General features: G+C 52.7%; 5 protein-coding genes across 5 annotated transcripts; 3 read left to right on the forward strand and 2 right to left on the reverse strand.

The window, feature by feature from the left end:
* Positions 1-569: 569 nt before the first annotated feature.
* On the forward strand, positions 570-3,522 carry chsC (chitin synthase C; the record flags this gene model as incomplete). Its single annotated transcript, XM_026758855.1, has 6 exons — positions 570-653; positions 716-1,133; positions 1,187-1,548; positions 1,606-2,636; positions 2,685-3,330; positions 3,385-3,522. The coding sequence occupies 6 exons, from the start codon at positions 570-572 to the stop codon at positions 3,520-3,522; spliced, it is 2,679 nt and encodes an 892-aa protein (XP_026616500.1).
* Positions 3,523-4,330: 808 nt separating this feature from the next.
* CDV56_105533 (uncharacterized protein) lies at positions 4,331-4,961 on the forward strand (the record flags this gene model as incomplete). The annotated part of the gene is made up of 3 exons (XM_026759152.1): positions 4,331-4,366; positions 4,430-4,651; positions 4,701-4,961. The coding sequence occupies 3 exons, from the start codon at positions 4,331-4,333 to the stop codon at positions 4,959-4,961; spliced, it is 519 nt and encodes a 172-aa protein (XP_026616501.1).
* A 560-nt stretch (positions 4,962-5,521) lies between these two features.
* CDV56_105630 (putative MFS transporter) lies at positions 5,522-7,530 on the reverse strand (the record flags this gene model as incomplete). Its single annotated transcript, XM_026759249.1, has 7 exons — positions 5,522-5,870; positions 5,937-6,460; positions 6,547-6,724; positions 6,794-6,947; positions 7,012-7,110; positions 7,175-7,238; positions 7,375-7,530. The coding sequence occupies 7 exons, from the start codon at positions 7,528-7,530 to the stop codon at positions 5,522-5,524; spliced, it is 1,524 nt and encodes a 507-aa protein (XP_026616502.1).
* A 449-nt stretch (positions 7,531-7,979) lies between these two features.
* CDV56_105810 (uncharacterized protein) lies at positions 7,980-12,467 on the reverse strand (the record flags this gene model as incomplete). The annotated part of the gene is made up of 4 exons (XM_026759429.1): positions 7,980-8,078; positions 8,142-10,074; positions 10,640-11,661; positions 12,090-12,467. 4 exons carry the CDS (start codon positions 12,465-12,467, stop codon positions 7,980-7,982), a joined length of 3,432 nt encoding a protein of 1,143 aa, XP_026616503.1.
* An 834-nt stretch (positions 12,468-13,301) lies between these two features.
* Positions 13,302-15,764, forward strand: CDV56_106169 (uncharacterized protein; the record flags this gene model as incomplete). Its single annotated transcript, XM_026759788.1, has 1 exon — positions 13,302-15,764. One exon carries the CDS (start codon positions 13,302-13,304, stop codon positions 15,762-15,764), a length of 2,463 nt encoding a protein of 820 aa, XP_026616504.1.
* Between the last annotated feature and the right edge of the window lie 243 nt (positions 15,765-16,007).

Raw genomic sequence — 16,007 nt, forward strand, 5'->3', positions numbered from 1 at the left:
CGAGACCAGTTCAAGATCTGGAGGAGTGACTGTTGCAAGGAGTGCAATGAGGCACATAGGAGAGCATGTTCCCGAGAGCGGAAGGAACCCTAGGTTTTGATATTGACAATCAGCGACTCATCTGGGAGAAAACAGCGACCTGTGAGAAGTCGCCGGATGTGCGTTGCTCCACTGGACCCAGAATCGAGGATCAAAAGTGCCAAACTCTGTCATCATCGAGCAGGCTGCGCTGCTCTCACTAATCATACTAATAATAACTGTGGTCAATCAAGATTGGACAAATGACGGAGGTGGGACGGATCAACAAGCCCATCATAATGAAAATATCTGTCTGCGATGTTGCCTGGACAAAGCCAGTGTCTCTCATTGACAAACATGCCTCTTTGAGGCCTCATCCAACAATAGAATCCATTGTCTCTGATCCATGGTAAGGCCAGTTCCACAGGTAGCATATAATTGCGACCATTGGTTTCTTGGTCAGGCACAATTTCTCAGTCTTTCAAATATTCATCCTTCCCGACCGATTATTCCGACATCCAACCTGTCAAATTCCAGCACCCATTGCCAAAATGGGCACACCAACGCCCTATTCGGCCCATTCACCGCAGCAAAGCCGAAGCAGCTTCTACTCTCATGCCTCTCCATCGCCCACAGTGAGTGTTCGACCGAAGTAGTACGGCGTGGAAGGGCGAAAAAGTTGACTTGCTGTGTGCAGCCTACCTACGGTCGCGAAGACGCGGAAGATCAACAACAGACCCTCCTTCGACGAAATTTAGCAAGCCCTAATGGCGCATCATACGATGATCCCAACGTATCGACTGAATCCCTGCGTCGATACACATTGCACGATCCCGGGATAACCGCGTTTGCTCCCCCGTACCCGGAGTCCGAAGCTGCCGAGGTACACAGCGCACGGATGTCGGATTACAGTGGAATTGAGATGGATGCATGGCAAAGGCGACAAGGGGTGAAACAGAGCGCGCTACGGCGATATGGAACGAGGAAAATCAATCTCGTCCAGGGTTCTGTGCTGAGCGTTGACTACCCGGTTCCGAGTGCGATTCAGAATGCGATCCAGCCGGAGTATCGGGATGCAGAGGAAGCGTTTCATGAAGAGTTCACCCATATGCGGTGTAAGTATTTGTGCTGAAATGTGATCGCACAACGGTCAGCTAAGGATGTCTAGATACGGCTGCCACTTGCGACCCGGATGAATTCACCCTGCGCAATGGCTACAACCTCCGTCCCGCCATGTATAACCGTCATACAGAACTGCTTATCGCGATCACCTATTATAACGAGGATAAAGTCCTGACCGCGCGAACCCTGCATGGTGTGATGCAGAACATCCGAGACATTGTGAACCTGAAAAAGTCGGAATTCTGGAACAAGGGAGGACCGGCGTGGCAGAAGATTGTGGTGTGTCTTGTGTTTGATGGGATTGAGCCTTGCGACAAGAATACTCTTGATGTCCTCGCCACGATTGGTGTGTATCAGGATGGAGTGATGAAAAAGGATGTGGACGGGCGCGAGACAGTCGCTCATATTGTGAGTCATGCAAACCAGCGCTTTTCGTCTCGGGAACGTCACTGACCAACCGCTCAGTTCGAATACACGACACAACTATCGGTCACCTCGACGCAGCAGCTGGTCAGACCACAGCCCAATGATCCTCGCAATCTGCCCCCTGTCCAGATGATCTTTTGCCTAAAGCAGAAGAACAGCAAGAAAATCAACTCCCACCGGTGGCTGTTCAACGCCTTTAGTCGGATCCTGAATCCGGAAATATGCATCCTACTTGATGCCGGCACGAAGCCAGGAAGCAAATCCTTGCTTGCACTGTGGGAAGCATTCTATAATGACAAAACACTGGGAGGAGCGTGTGGCGAAATCCATGCGATGTTGGGCAAGGGTTGGCGCAATGTGCTGAACCCTCTAGTCGCAGCGCAGAATTTCGAGTATAAAATTTCCAATATCCTAGACAAACCGCTGGAAAGCGCCTTTGGCTACGTCAGTGTGCTACCGGGTGCCTTCTCGGCATATCGCTACCGCGCCATTATGGGCAGGCCGTTGGAGCAATACTTCCACGGTGATCATACTTTGTCCAAGCGGCTGGGAAAGAAGGGTATTGAGGGGATGAATATCTTCAAAAAGAACATGTTCCTTGCAGAAGATCGCATCCTGTGCTTTGAACTTGTGGCCAAAGCTGGATTCAAATGGCATCTCACTTACGTCAAAGCATCTAAAGGTGAGACGGATGTCCCCGAGGCCGCGCCGGAATTCATCAGTCAGCGACGACGATGGCTCAACGGCTCCTTTGCTGCGAGTCTGTATTCCATCATGCATTTTGGACGCATCTATAAGAGTGGGCATAGCTTGCTTCGAATGTTCTTTTTGCATATTCAGATTATCTACAACTGCTGCCAGCTCATCATGACCTGGTTCTCGCTCGCATCCTACTGGCTGACCAGCTCGGTCATCATGGACCTCGTCGGGACACCCAGCTCGCACAACAAGTATAAGGCGTGGCCGTTCGGCAACGACGCCTCTCCCATTGTCAACTTTTTCGTCAAATATGGGTACCTTTTGGTCCTGATGCTTCAATTTGTGCTGGCTCTAGGAAATCGACCAAAAGGGTAAGTTCGCGGAATCCCATGCAGACAAGAAACAGCTGACAAAGACAGAACCAAATTCGCCTACACCATGTCTTTCCTTTACTTTTCTCTGGTGCAGTTTTACGTGCTGATCCTGTCCTTCTACCTGGTCGCCAATGCCTTCACAGGTGGCATGATGGACTTCAATCTCGACCAAGGCGTGGGCAAGTTCCTCTCCTCCTTCTTCAGCTCAAGTGGCGGAGGTATTGTCCTGATCGCTTTGGTGTCCACTTACGGCATCTACATAGTCGCCAGCATTCTCTACATGGACCCTTGGCACATCCTGACTAGTTCCTGGGCGTACTTCCTGGGAATGACCACCTCGATCAATATCCTCATGGTGTATGCGTTCTGCAACTGGCATGATGTCTCGTGGGGTACGAAGGGATCTGATAAGGCGGACGCCCTGCCCTCGGCGCAGACGAAGAAGGCCGACGGCAGCAAGAACAACTTCATCGAGGAAGTCGATAAACCGCAGGCAGATATCGACAGCCAGTTCGAGGCAACAGTCAAGCGGGCGCTGGCCCCGTATCAGGAACCCGAAGAAGACTCGAGTATCAGCCTGGATGATTCCTACCGTAACTTCCGGACCAATCTGGTGCTGCTTTGGATCTTGAGTAATTTGCTAGTCGCGCTGCTGATCACGAGCGACGGCATCAGGAAGATGTGTCTGACGGTAAGACCTGCCGTCCCTGGATGCGCATGAGATAGTTACTGACCTTGAGCGCAGAACACATCCACCACACGGACCCAGTATTATTTCCAAGTGATTTTGTGGGCTACAGCTGGACTGTCGATCTTTCGATTCATCGGGTCTGTCTACTTCCTGGGCAAGTCGGGAATTCTGTGCTGTGTAGCGCGTCGATGATTGACAGTTTTAATGCATTGGCATAGAGAATGAAGTATAAATGGATGAATGGCATGTCTCTTCCACTCCCCATGGCGAGTGACATTATGGACATTATGAAAGGTTGCTGTTATCTTATTGGCCGATGTGAATTCTGCCTTGATGCCTGGTTATTTAGGCAGAAAAGCCCTCTTCACACCTTCCTGTTACGGTTAGCGTATTGCTGCCTCAGGCATTTAGCCTTAGTTTTCCCTGCGTGTCTGGAGTATAATGGAGTAGAACTGGAAATAGCTGGAACTGTTGTAGATGGCCGAAAATGGAAGTGTTAGATGGTCCCTCTAGCCGCCAGGATAGAACCTCAACCTTCTTACTGCGAGCATGACTTGTTGTTCCAAGAAATATCTGTGATCGGCGTTTGCTGCCAGATCATAGATGACTGCGCCCTCCAGAGTCCGTGGGGGCCAATGCATGCTCCGGGGCTGTATCCCACTGTCCTACTTGCGATTCGATATTTCTCTGCGAGGCTGAAACGACGATCGTCTTCTATGGCCGCATTTTGCTGCGGATCGACGAGAGCAAGGCTTATTTTACTTGGCATTCGATGCTCAGACAACCCAATTCGATGGCAAGGCTACTGAGTTTGATGGATAGCAGTAGTTTCTCAAACTCATGTCGACCGCAATGATGACTGCGCCTCGATTGTGGCATGGGGTAACTTTTGCTTGTCGACTTTGCAATAAATGGCGAGCTCTTATCCCGGACATAAGTATGATGGCTGCATCTCCATATCTCATCCAAGTACGGTCATCTCTGAATATCAATCATCACCATGCAAATAATCACGCCGGTCATTCGGGCCTTCCAGGTACGTAAGAACCTCGTCGAGCTTCTGTCGCGTTGGACTCTTTTGATGCTCATAGTGATACAGTTCCTCTTCGCCATCGTCGTCCTTGGCCTCTCGGTTACCCTTGCCAAAGGCCAACGATATGGCTCCGTGCCTGCTGCCACAGGGTACGCAGCTTTTGCAGGGGGTGCTGGTATTCTGGCGGCCTTGGTCGGATGCGCCGCTCTCTTTGTCAACGCTCTTGATGGCATTGTCAGCTGGACCGTCGACGCTGTAGCAAGCCTTGCCCTTCTGGCAGGTGGCATTGTACGTTCTCTTCCATCTTCACCGTGTAAAATAGATTCTGACCATGCAGGAATTCGCCGTCCTTCTCCGTGGCACCAGCTGCTCCAATATCGAAACGACTTGGGACAATGTGTTGCTGAGTGGAGGCTGCACCACCATTGATCACCAAAAGACCTGCATGTCCAGCCCGAGCAAGCTGAAGAGCAGATGCACATCCGCCAAAGCGGATGCTGCGTTTATGTTTATCGATTTCGTGGTATGCGTCGCCGTTCTCGCCTGTTCTTTCTTGCTATCGCGCAACCGCAGGTCGATCAAGGCTGGGGTTGTTTAAAGGCTTCTCGAAGTTCCCATATCGTGGTTGGATCTTGCTGGTGTGTATCAGAGTCGAATGTGTATCTCTTTTAGTTGTTAGGGACTGGTGGAAAGTCCTGGATGTCGGTTGCGAGTCTGTACCATGCTATACCTCTACACTTTGATTCCATGATACTTTGTGACTGTGAACACAAAGCAATAGCCAGATAGATGAGTTATAAAAGCGTAATCATGAAGGATTCAACCTTGCTATCCACACCAGCGAGCAATAAGAAAATAATCAAAGACTCTCACTGCAGAAATTCGATTCCAATTCATTTGTAACCCTCTTCACTTGCCCTACGACATTTTAGTGAAGTAGCAACCATCATTCCTGCTCGGAAAGATTGGCCAGAAGACTCTCGATCATGGCAGATAGGGGCATAACTCTAGTGGTGCCATTGTCCGTGATCATGGCTATAGCACGCCGTCAGTAAACGCAACAGCACTGGATGTGGTCAATGCCCAGCTCAGTAACTTGGGCCAATCTATGGAGCAATTTTAGAAATAAGCTCGATGAGACATGGTGAACACAATCCTTCACAGGTTGTACCGAAACAGCGGACTCTTCTCGCCCATATCCCTGAGCTCCTCATCGGTGTAGCGCTCATGGACCGCCGCTGGACTCATCCGTGCCTTTTCCTGATTCAATCTGTAAAGGCAAAATTCGAGCACGAAGCATGCCATGATCCCCGCAGACGCAAAAGCAAAGGAGTTCCCATAGCCAGTGGGGTACCGAGGAGCCTCTTTCTCTTGGTAGATGAAGCTGCCGATGATTCCTCCCACATTGCCCATGCAAATGAGATATCCAATACCGATCGCTCGCTTGGTGGGGTTGGGGATGTTCGAGACATTCCAGGCATTGACACCGGGTAGGATGGGATACATTCTGGAAGAAACAGTCTTCGATCAGACACTAACATCCCCCGCATCGTGGGCAAGCAGGAGCACATACCCAAAGCAGGCGAGGCAGACGCCAAAATAGCATAGAGCGACGTTCTCCTTGATTCGCGCTGCCTTGGTGAAGAGAATCGCAAAAGCGATTACCTGCGACAGTTGTGGCACAACGATAAACGGCATGCGCCAGCTGCAACGGTCCGCAAATACGGAGAATCCATAGGCAGAGAATGCACCCACGGCGTACGGGGGAATGGTGAGAAGCTGCGCCTTGGCGGACGTGAAGCCCATACTCTTAACGATCTGGGGCATCGTGAACTTCAGCGCGTAGTTGGGGACGGCATTGGACCAGCTGGCCCAGATGAGGAGGTATATCTTCCAGTCTGTGAGGACACCGATCAGAGCGCCCCAGTCCACACCTTTCTTGCGTGGGAGCGCAATGTTCTGGGCGATCTGGCGGGTCTCTAGGAATCGGATCTCGTCCGGGGTCAGCCATCCACTGGAGAGACCGGGAGAGTCCAAAAGAAGGAAAAAACACATGATTGCGAGGAGGATAGTGACGAGGCCTTCGATGATGAAGATCTGCACAGCAGTGTGGGGTAAATGGTCAGCGCATATCCCCGAATCGTTGCAGCAGAGAAAGAATATCGACAGGAACTGTATCTCACCCATCTCCAGCCCTCATAGCCCGCGATGCCATCCATTTTGGCAATCGCGTAGGCCAGAAGACCCGAGAACGCACCCCCAGAAGCGGCTGAGGTGTACAAAATGGCAATGCGCGTTTGTGTCTCGTTAGGGAGATACCATTTAGAGATGATCAGAACTGCGCCGGGGAGAAAGCCGGCCCTATCAGCAGGATACTGTCAGTCAAGCGTAGATGCAAGGGGCGCTGAACTCGCTTGATTGGAAACTGACTCAAAAAGACCCAAAAGGATTCTGATGATGATCAGACCGGAGAAGCTGTGAACAAAGCCTGTGCAGGTCATTATCACCCCCCAGGCGAAGATCAAACCTCCCAGGTAAGTCGACGGCTTCTTGAAGCGGTTCAAGAGGATGTTACTCGGCACCTCTGACGTGGTTGGCGTCAGCTATGTCATGATTGTCCCAATCCAATGAGCAATTGCTATACTGACCGGCCAGGATGTACGGGACGAAAAAGACTGAAAGAGCGATGTTATACTGATTTCCGGTCATGCCCAGGCTGGGCAGAAGACCCTCAATCTTCGCGTTCCCTAGAGGAGGACCGGCAATGAGACCGTCCTTTTCATGAACCGTCCTGCGAAGGTCTTTACGTACCTATATTCGTTTTATCGATGTAGGTGATGAGGTATAGAAGAACGAGCATGGGGATCAGACGCCACTGTCATAGCTTAGATCAGTCCCTGTGCTCCAACCAAAGACCTCTGCAAGGAAGCGGCAAGTTCATACATCAACCTATCGAGGAACATCATCAGCTTGACCACGGCCATTGCGTCGTGGGATCTATGGGCTCTTACCTTTCGAAGGACTTTCCTCCTGGCCTCATCGGGGAAGTCGGCGAGAAATGCCTCGTCTTCGGGAGAGAGACCAGTGGCCGGCAATTGCTCAAGGTGTATTGCGCTCTCCTTGTCCAGGGCCATTTCTTGCACATGCAAAGACCGAGTCGGAGTCATCGCAACTCGAAGCGGGTGGGTGATCGTCACTGTCTTCCTGGCTGTAAGGGCCAATGATTAGCATCCTACCCCGTGGGGAAGAAGGAGACTATATACCCATGCTTGCACCGTGCTTTAGATCTGGGGTAAGCAAGTTGACTTATGCTTGGATGATGGCATGTGTTTCAATTCAATCCGGCAAGTTCTTTCTCCTCTTTCCGCCACCCTGGTTGCCCTTGGCTTGGCGGGAGCTTGAACGTTATCCAAGAATCCGCGAAATCCGAAGCCCAGCTTGTCCGGTATTTCCGCCAAATCCGGCCAGAGACCCGAGTGTGTTTCATAGCAATGGTATTGTTGACCCGGGACTTTACATAGTGTTATTCTGCCCGAATCTCTCATCATCGTACAGGTAGATTACGAGAACAGGTCCTTACATGTTCAGCCCTGGCTCGCCTACTAGCTCTAATCAACTATGGGCACGGAAAGGTAAAGCAATTGGGTGTTGACTGGAGGTTCGAAGACGGCCATGACGCCAGAAGATCGATGTCGCTCAGAATTGGGTCGAATACCTGCTTGTAAGTAAGTCATTTGGTCGCCAAAGAGCAAAGAAAGCGAAAGGAAGAGTTTCGTACCGAAGAGTCAAAATCTAGCCAGTTTGTGTATTGCCACGCGTCCAGCGAGCTTACGGGAGTACTGTACGTATTTGCCTGCGAGGAAAGTGTCTCTGCCAATGACTGCCCGGGCAATTGTATGTTGGGAAATAATGTCTGATCACGACTTTCTGCCAATGCTTGCACGCAAAGGCTGTTGTTTCCTGCCATTTGCCGCTGGGCCGCGGTTTTCAACTCTTCTAGCACCAATCCGTAACGACGGCTGGGAGATGCAGTCGAGCCTGCTTGGAGCAGATGAGTGAGGCATCCTTCTGCGAGTCCGTATAGGCGAGTGTGGAATGATTCCCCGTTGTCCTCCGCGAGGCTATCAACTCTCCTACCCTGAATTTCCCAGACATACACGACGGTCAACGCGCAGAAGATGACATAGGGCATCCACCAGAAAGCATGGAGCAGGTTACTGTCGTCCGCCATCGAGTTTACCATCTCCAATGCTTCCTTTGCCGCGCGTATACACTCGTCCACTCTCCGTTCCACCTCCTGGTCACCGCCGAAGTAAGTTCTTGCGGCGAGTAGAAAGGGCCGGTTCGAATGAATGAGGGCGTGGGAGTAAGCCAGCTGGAGCGCTATGGCCTCGCGACGAAAGCTTGGGATCAATGCGGAGGGCCTGACGGTCCCCAGGTGCGGAGGGAGAGTCGCGCGCCACGCACGCACTTCTTCTGCGAGACGACGCGCAGTACACACCCGATCGTCATCTTCCTTGACGGCCACAGAGTAGACCTCTCTTGAGATACGGCCGATGATTCGGGCAATCTTGGCATGTAGTATCAAGGCCTGAATGTGACACTCCTGCACGGAATCGACGACCACGGGGCCTTGCGGGCCCATGTCCTCGTCATTCACCAAGTCGGGAAATTCCTGGTCAATGTCGTCGTCGTGAAGAAAGCGTGGGCGGCCGAACACCACGCTGAGGTACTTGTCTATTGTGTAGGTCACCCAGAAGACCCGTCGGACACATTGGAGGCTGATGTAGTCTGCGCAGCCAGCGGGGGGGCCGGCCTGTTTCCGGGGCCCCCTTCGGTGCAGACCGAGGGAAGAGATGATCTGGCATGCGTGGCCCAGTGTATACCATGCCTTGTTCATCCGCGAGGTTTGCAAGAGATAGAGCACCTGGATGAGTCGGGCCTGCACGGATTCCAGGCGGGGAAATCCTATTTCTGTATCGGTCAATTCCAGCGCGGCATGAAACAGGCAATCACTGTCCCTCAGACCGGACTGCTCGCGTTCTGCAGAGCCAGATCTGTGAATATTCTCCATTCGTAGCCGCGCAATCGCCATGATAGTCAAAAGGATTGCGCACTTTGCATTGCCAAGGGAACGGGAGATGGCACCACGGCGCTGCGGATCATCTAGGAAGAGGGCCAGCCAGCTCTCGACAGTCTGACGATGGAACAAGCGGTACGTCACGACACAGTTGTCAAAGTAGAAGGTCACCAGCTCCCGCGGATTAGCCTCATGAAGGAGTGATCCAAGGTGTTGTCCACCACCGAGGTCGAACGGTCTATCCCCAGCCGATGCCAGAAGCTGGTTCTTCTCCGCCTCGTTCGACCCGTGCAATGCCATAGTTCCCCTCTGCAGCAGTATCTTCTTCCATGCGCGATGCAGGAACGTCAGCCCGGAGGTGAGATCGAAATATTGGCCCTCGATGACGAGTTCGGGGGTTGCTCGCGACGGAAGCCCGTCGTCCGCAGCAACAACAGTCTCCCGCGCGTCCCTGCTGGCTTCACTCTCGGGAGACAACAGGACCGACCGATCAGTGGGTCGCTCCGGGCTCAGACTCCTCTCTCGGCTGGGCTCTTGCCCCTGTTCCGGCTGCGCGGGCGTCACCCCGGGTTGAGGCGTTGGCGGCCGTCCTCTTGCATATTTGCTCGCGTAGGTGCAATCCAAGTGTCTCCTGGCACAGATGTCACACGGAAGCGTACCCGTGCAGCGGATCTTCTTAGTCTTACAATTATCACAGGCCCGGCTGACCTTGAACTGCCTTCTCCGATTGTCCGTATCTCCGATGCTATCTCGTGCTCGCTTGGATGACCAGGACATGGCAGGATTCCTTCGCCAGCGCCAGATTGATTTTGACCGGAAGGTGTGTTGGTTAGATTAGCTGACAGCGTCCTGGTAGCGGTTAGGATTGGGAGACTCGGAAAAGACGGATTTGCTTCCTTTAAATAGCCTCGGGCAAAGACTGTGCGGGGTTGAACAAACTCTGTGCCAAAAAGAGCCACAATTACAGTTGTAGTGGGATATCGGTAATTGCCAAATGCCTGGAGTAAATATGGACTAGGATTATTAATCTATGTGTATTCAGGAACATGATACCTGGTTGAAAGGCACGGAAGTAAGCTAATCAAACAAGCCACTCGAATTTCACGATCGTCATTATGTACACATGTCTTGCAAGATAGAAGACAAAACATTGATTCCAAATCTAATTCGTCAATTCACGAGGACCGTCCGCTCACGCAATAATAGAAAGCGAGGCCTCGTTGATGGCAGCATGAATCTCCTGCTCCGCGCCAGGCTCAAGAGGCAGCAAGGGGGAACGGACAGTGGCGTGGGTCAGGATCCCACGAGCAACGAGGGCATGCTTGAGGGCGACTGTGCCCTCCATGTGGGATCCACGGTGATACACGCTCTTTGTGACTGGGAGCAATCGGTCATGGATCTGCCGTGCCTTCTTGTAGTCCTTGGCCTTGCCGGCCTGGATCAGTTCGATAAGAGGCTCGGGGGCGATGTTTCCGTACCCCACGAGGAAGCCGTCGACGTCGAATGCCGTGTGCAGCAGATACTCATCGTGACAGCTGAGGATCTGGAGATTGGGACGTTCTCGGCGGATGACGGGGATCTCGGTATCCCAGCGACGCATGTTGCGCACTCCGTTCTTCATGGCGAAGACGCCAGGCTGCGCCGCGATGTCGAGCATCGTCTGCAGACTGTACGTGGCTTTGGTGTTGTCCGGATACTGGAAGAGGATCAGCGGGAGGCCACTGACCTCGTATACCCGCTTGTATCGATCCTGAGGCGCGCCGTTCTGGTAGCCAAAGCGTAGCCATCCGTGAGAGGGATACAGGAGACCTGCCGCCGCTCCCGCCTCCTTGGCTCGCTTGGCTTCCAGGGCCGCTACCTCGGTGCCTTCCCCTGTGATGCCGGCAATGATAGGAATCTTGTTCTTGACGGACTTGACAAAGGCTTTGATCACCGAAACTTGCTCTTCGGGAGTGAGGAATGTCCCCTCACCAGCGTGTCCGAGAACGACGAGGCCCTTGACGCCGGCGATGCTACCAAGCCAACTGCCTAGTCGCTGAATGGCATCGTAGTCGACCTCTCCCGTAGGAGTAAACGGGGTGACCGGGGCAGGGGTCAGGCCGTGCATGTCGAATCCAACCATGGTGATGATGCTCAAGGAAGTGATCTGAGAGGAAAAGTCCTGGGAGCGATGTCCGATCGAGTGTTTCGTCGAATCCTTGAAGATAGAACTCCGGTCCTGAGATGACGCCGGCTGTACTTATAGGCTGATTCTGACGGCACCAGTTGATGCGCCTCTCCGTCCGTCCACGGAGAGATACTGTAGAACCCCAATTTTGTGTCGTAAGTCAATCGCCCACTGCTGTGCGAGTAGGAATCTGGTATGGTCCGCGATATCCGTGTTTTCCGTTCTGGGTACGGATACACGAGGCCGGATTGCTGGAACCAGGTCTCTTGGTGATCAACTCTGAAGTTTTATCATACTTGGTGATTCTGAGCCCCAAAAGCACTGTACATGGAATACATGAAACGAAGCTATCAAGGTGTATTGCCTGAGGGATTGATGTAACTGCTGACATTCGATTCGTATTTCTTTCTCCGTGTCCTCTTCAAAACTCAATGATATCCTTATGTGCTACAGCACACCTTCTACTCCGAACGACAGACCAAGAGTCCCCCAATGACAGCGATGACAGGAACATATCCCCAGTGATTCCATTGTCCATGACCATTGCTCCAACACACGGCCCCATCGGCCATCGCGACAGCACTGGTTGCGATCAACGTCCAACCAAGGGACTTGCGAGTGCCGAGAAATCCCGCAGCGTAGACGGCGAGGCCCATGAAAATATCTCTCACACCGTATACCACCATCAGACTGTCAACCAGCCTTCGGTCAAGAGGAGCGACAGGGGGTTCAAACTCGAAGAAGGTCAAGGCATGGGCGGGACGCAGGATGGCGTTGATGCCGAAACCGATGGGGACGATTCCCATGACAGTGGTGATGAGCGAGACGAAGGGTGATTGAGACGGTGATTGAGACATGGTGAGTTTGAATTGTCAAAGAGGACAGAAGAGTGTTTTTCCTAAGATATCTGGAGATGGCTTTGGGAGGTTGAGAACAATGAATCGTCTGTTTGAAGAATTTATAAGCATTCTTGCTGACAGCGACAAGGCTGACATTGTCTTGGCTCTAGGCAGCCATGCCATCAGTATTACATCAAGAGTTCATGGAGATATTCCAAAGAACCACAGCAGCCATCCAGGTACCCTCGCAAGACACTGTCTACGACACAGCATCTGCATCAAGGATCAAAGGCGGCAAGTGTGTATATCCTACCAGAATCATGTCCAAGAGTCAAGGCAAAGTCAATTCAGTTCATCTCTTATGTAGTGCTGAGCACGAGTTCACCTCGCATATTAGTGCCAATACATTCCACTGGTCATGTATTTAGGTCTTTCTACCGAGAACTGTTGACCACTTATTACTCGGCAAAAATAGCCACCAAACAAGAGAGAAGCTGGTAGTGGATAGCAATAGCACGCTATTCCTGACGCTAAAAGAATCCGACAAGAGACTATTGACTTTTGACTTTGGACTCCCGCCACATCGCTAGTTCTAGTCTTGCTAGACGAGATATCTGTCTGTCCATGATTTCATGGAAAACCCAATCGGATATAGCCGACGATGGGGCGTCGCCATGAATTTCCCTGGAATTCATACTCGCCTCAGCAAGCCAAGTCCAGCAAAGGAGAATAGGAACAGTCCTTCTCCTTATATAACCCATCCCCGCGGCATGCCTGTTTGACTGATGGTAGAACACTCGCTTCTTTCGTGAGGTTGTCAATACCTCGTCCTTTCTTTCCTGTTCGATCAATATGCGGTCCCTTTCTGCGGCCGTCGTGCTGCCCCTGGTGCTCCTCGGTCAACTTTCCCAGGCACAGACAGAGGTGATCACCAGTACCGAAGTCTCCTGTACAACCGAGTCGGTCAATCTATTCATCAATCCGTCCTTCGAGACAGGCTCCACCAGCCCTTGGAATCGGTTGACCAATCCCATCTCGGTCATCAGCGACAACTCGGACGACGGGGAGTACGCGCTGCAGATCAGCTACACTGGAAGCCCGAACTATGCGGTGTCGCAGACGGTGACAGGTCTCGACGTGGGCACGACCTATACCTTCTCTTATGACTACAAGATCAGCCAGTTGGTCGGACCTCAGGGGACGGCTACTTGCACATTCTATGTCGCGCACGATGTCACTTCCATACTCGGATATGCTACTGGATCATACTCGCCGTCCGTTCCTCCCACCTGGAAGACCCTGTCAGGGACGCTCACGGCCACCTCGTCTTCGCACACATTCACCATGTGGGCGTTCTGCAGCCTCTATAATGTCTATCATCCATACATCGAGTTTGACAACGCCAAGCTCCTGGGTCCTGCGCAGGAGACCTGCTCGACCGTGACCGTCAGCTCGACTGTCACGATCACGCCGAGCTCGACGCCGGTCTTTACCCCGACTCCTTCTAGCAGTGCCGTGATTACGGCGTCCTCTTCAAGTGAGGGCCTTCCTTCATCGTCGTCGGCGATTCCGTCCACCCCTGTGGTGGCTTCACCGTCTGTGACCCCGGTGCAGACTCCAAGTGCCACCCCTTCAAGCTCACCGACGGGCAGCGTGCCAGCGTCCTCGGTCATCCCGGTGCCTGTGGTTTCTTCTCCTGTGGCATCTCCATCCTCATCGGCTGTGCTAGTGACTTCCTCCGGCGTCATTCCGTCTCGTTCTGCCATCCCTCTGCCTTCACCTGGAAGCTCTTCTCCTGTGTTGTCATTCTCTACTATCCCGGTCTCGGTACCCACTTCAACCCCATCATCATCTGTTCCACCATCGAGCAGCGCCAGACCGAGTTCTTTCAGTCCTGGGCCAGCATCGCCGTCCTCGTTACCCACGCCGTCCGCCAGTCTTTCACCCACATCCCAGGCTTCTTCCGCCCCTGTTGTGACGTCCCAAAGCTCCTCGGTGTTGCCCGCCTCGAGCTCATCCTCGTCGAGCCTTCCTCAGACTGCGCCCTCATCCAGCGTAGCATCCTCTCCAGTCTCATTGTCCAGTGGGCTCCCAACAGGATCGAATCTTTCATCCGCTCCAACTGCCGTTCCAACCTCATCCGCCGCAGTATCTGAGCAGTCGTCTGCAGTTCCTACTTCTGTGCCTCAGTTCACCACATCGACTATCCTGACCACCCGAACTGCTACGGTGACTGCGTGCCCGTCCACTGTCCCCGACTGTCCTGCGTCAGCCAGAAGCACCTTTCTGACCACCGAGACCATTGTGGTTGCAACGACTATCTGTCCAGTCACCGAGGCCATCACGTCCGCCACCCCTACGGCTGATGTGCACCCAACATCACTCGGGGAATCGACCACCTCTACTATCTTCACCACTCGCACTGCTACAATTACCGCGTGTCCGTCCAGTCTGACCGACTGTCCCGCGTCCCATAAGAGCACATATACCACCACGGAAACAGTCTTGGTCTCCACCACCATTTGTCCCGTTACCGCTGCTGAGCGACCTACAATCACGGGAGTCCCCGGATCCGCCACAACCGCTGGCTCACCCGCCTCGCCAGGAGGGGATTCTGGTGATGTGACCACCTCGACCGTCTTGACCACCCGTACTGCCACTGTCACGGCGTGCCCGTCAACGGTCGCCAATTGCCCCGCGACGGCAAAGAGCACGTTTGTCACTACAGAAACTCTAGTCGCTTCTACCGTTGTGCTCACAGTCGAGAGGACAGCAACTCCTACCGCTGTCCCCACGATCCCTGGCGCGGGAGTTTCTGGTGCCGCCTCTGGACCTCATGGCTCGTTGACTTTCGAGTCTGGCTCTACCAGTGAGCAAGATGCGGGCCGTGGATCAAGCCCGGGCTCCACCGGCTCTGACACTGCTGTTGGAGCGCAATCCGGCCTCGATACTGGAGCTAGTGCACACGAATCCGCTTACAGCACTACCGGCTCTGCATCATCCGGTGGAAAGGATGTCGCTGCTTTGGGGGGTCATGGTGATGCCCCGAACTACACCCACACCTTGCCTTCAAGCACTCCAACGAGCCTCCAGACATCGACCTCATCCAGGCCCTCTGGTGTGGCTTCAACAGGTTCCAACACAGCCACTCTTTCTACGTCTTCTCAACCCAGTGGTTCTGTCACTGTGACGGATACCGCGGCATCAGCACTCTTTACCGGCTCTGCATCGCCTACAGCGACAGGATCTTCCTTCGGTCTCCTATTCGTAGCAATTGCTACCTTGATCCCTTTCCTTTTCTTCAGTTCGATATGATCATCTCTTCTACTTGGTCCTATGCTCGACCACATTCAAATTATTACGTTATATAAACGGATTGGAAGTCCGAATGCGATTCCATTTCGTGTTGGCCCTCTTATATAGATCTTTGTAAATAATGATCCCGTTTGCAAGAGACTGTCATCCTAGAGAGATTCTTCTCTTCTCTTTTGAAAGATAATATGTACCGTAGATACAGAAAGCTGTTCTAGCCTCCTACTCGACCAACCACACATCCCA

This window comes from Aspergillus thermomutatus, assembly GCF_002237265.1.
Source record: "Aspergillus thermomutatus strain HMR AF 39 chromosome Unknown NODE_40, whole genome shotgun sequence".
NCBI classification, from domain to species: Eukaryota; Fungi; Ascomycota; class Eurotiomycetes; order Eurotiales; family Aspergillaceae; genus Aspergillus; species Aspergillus thermomutatus.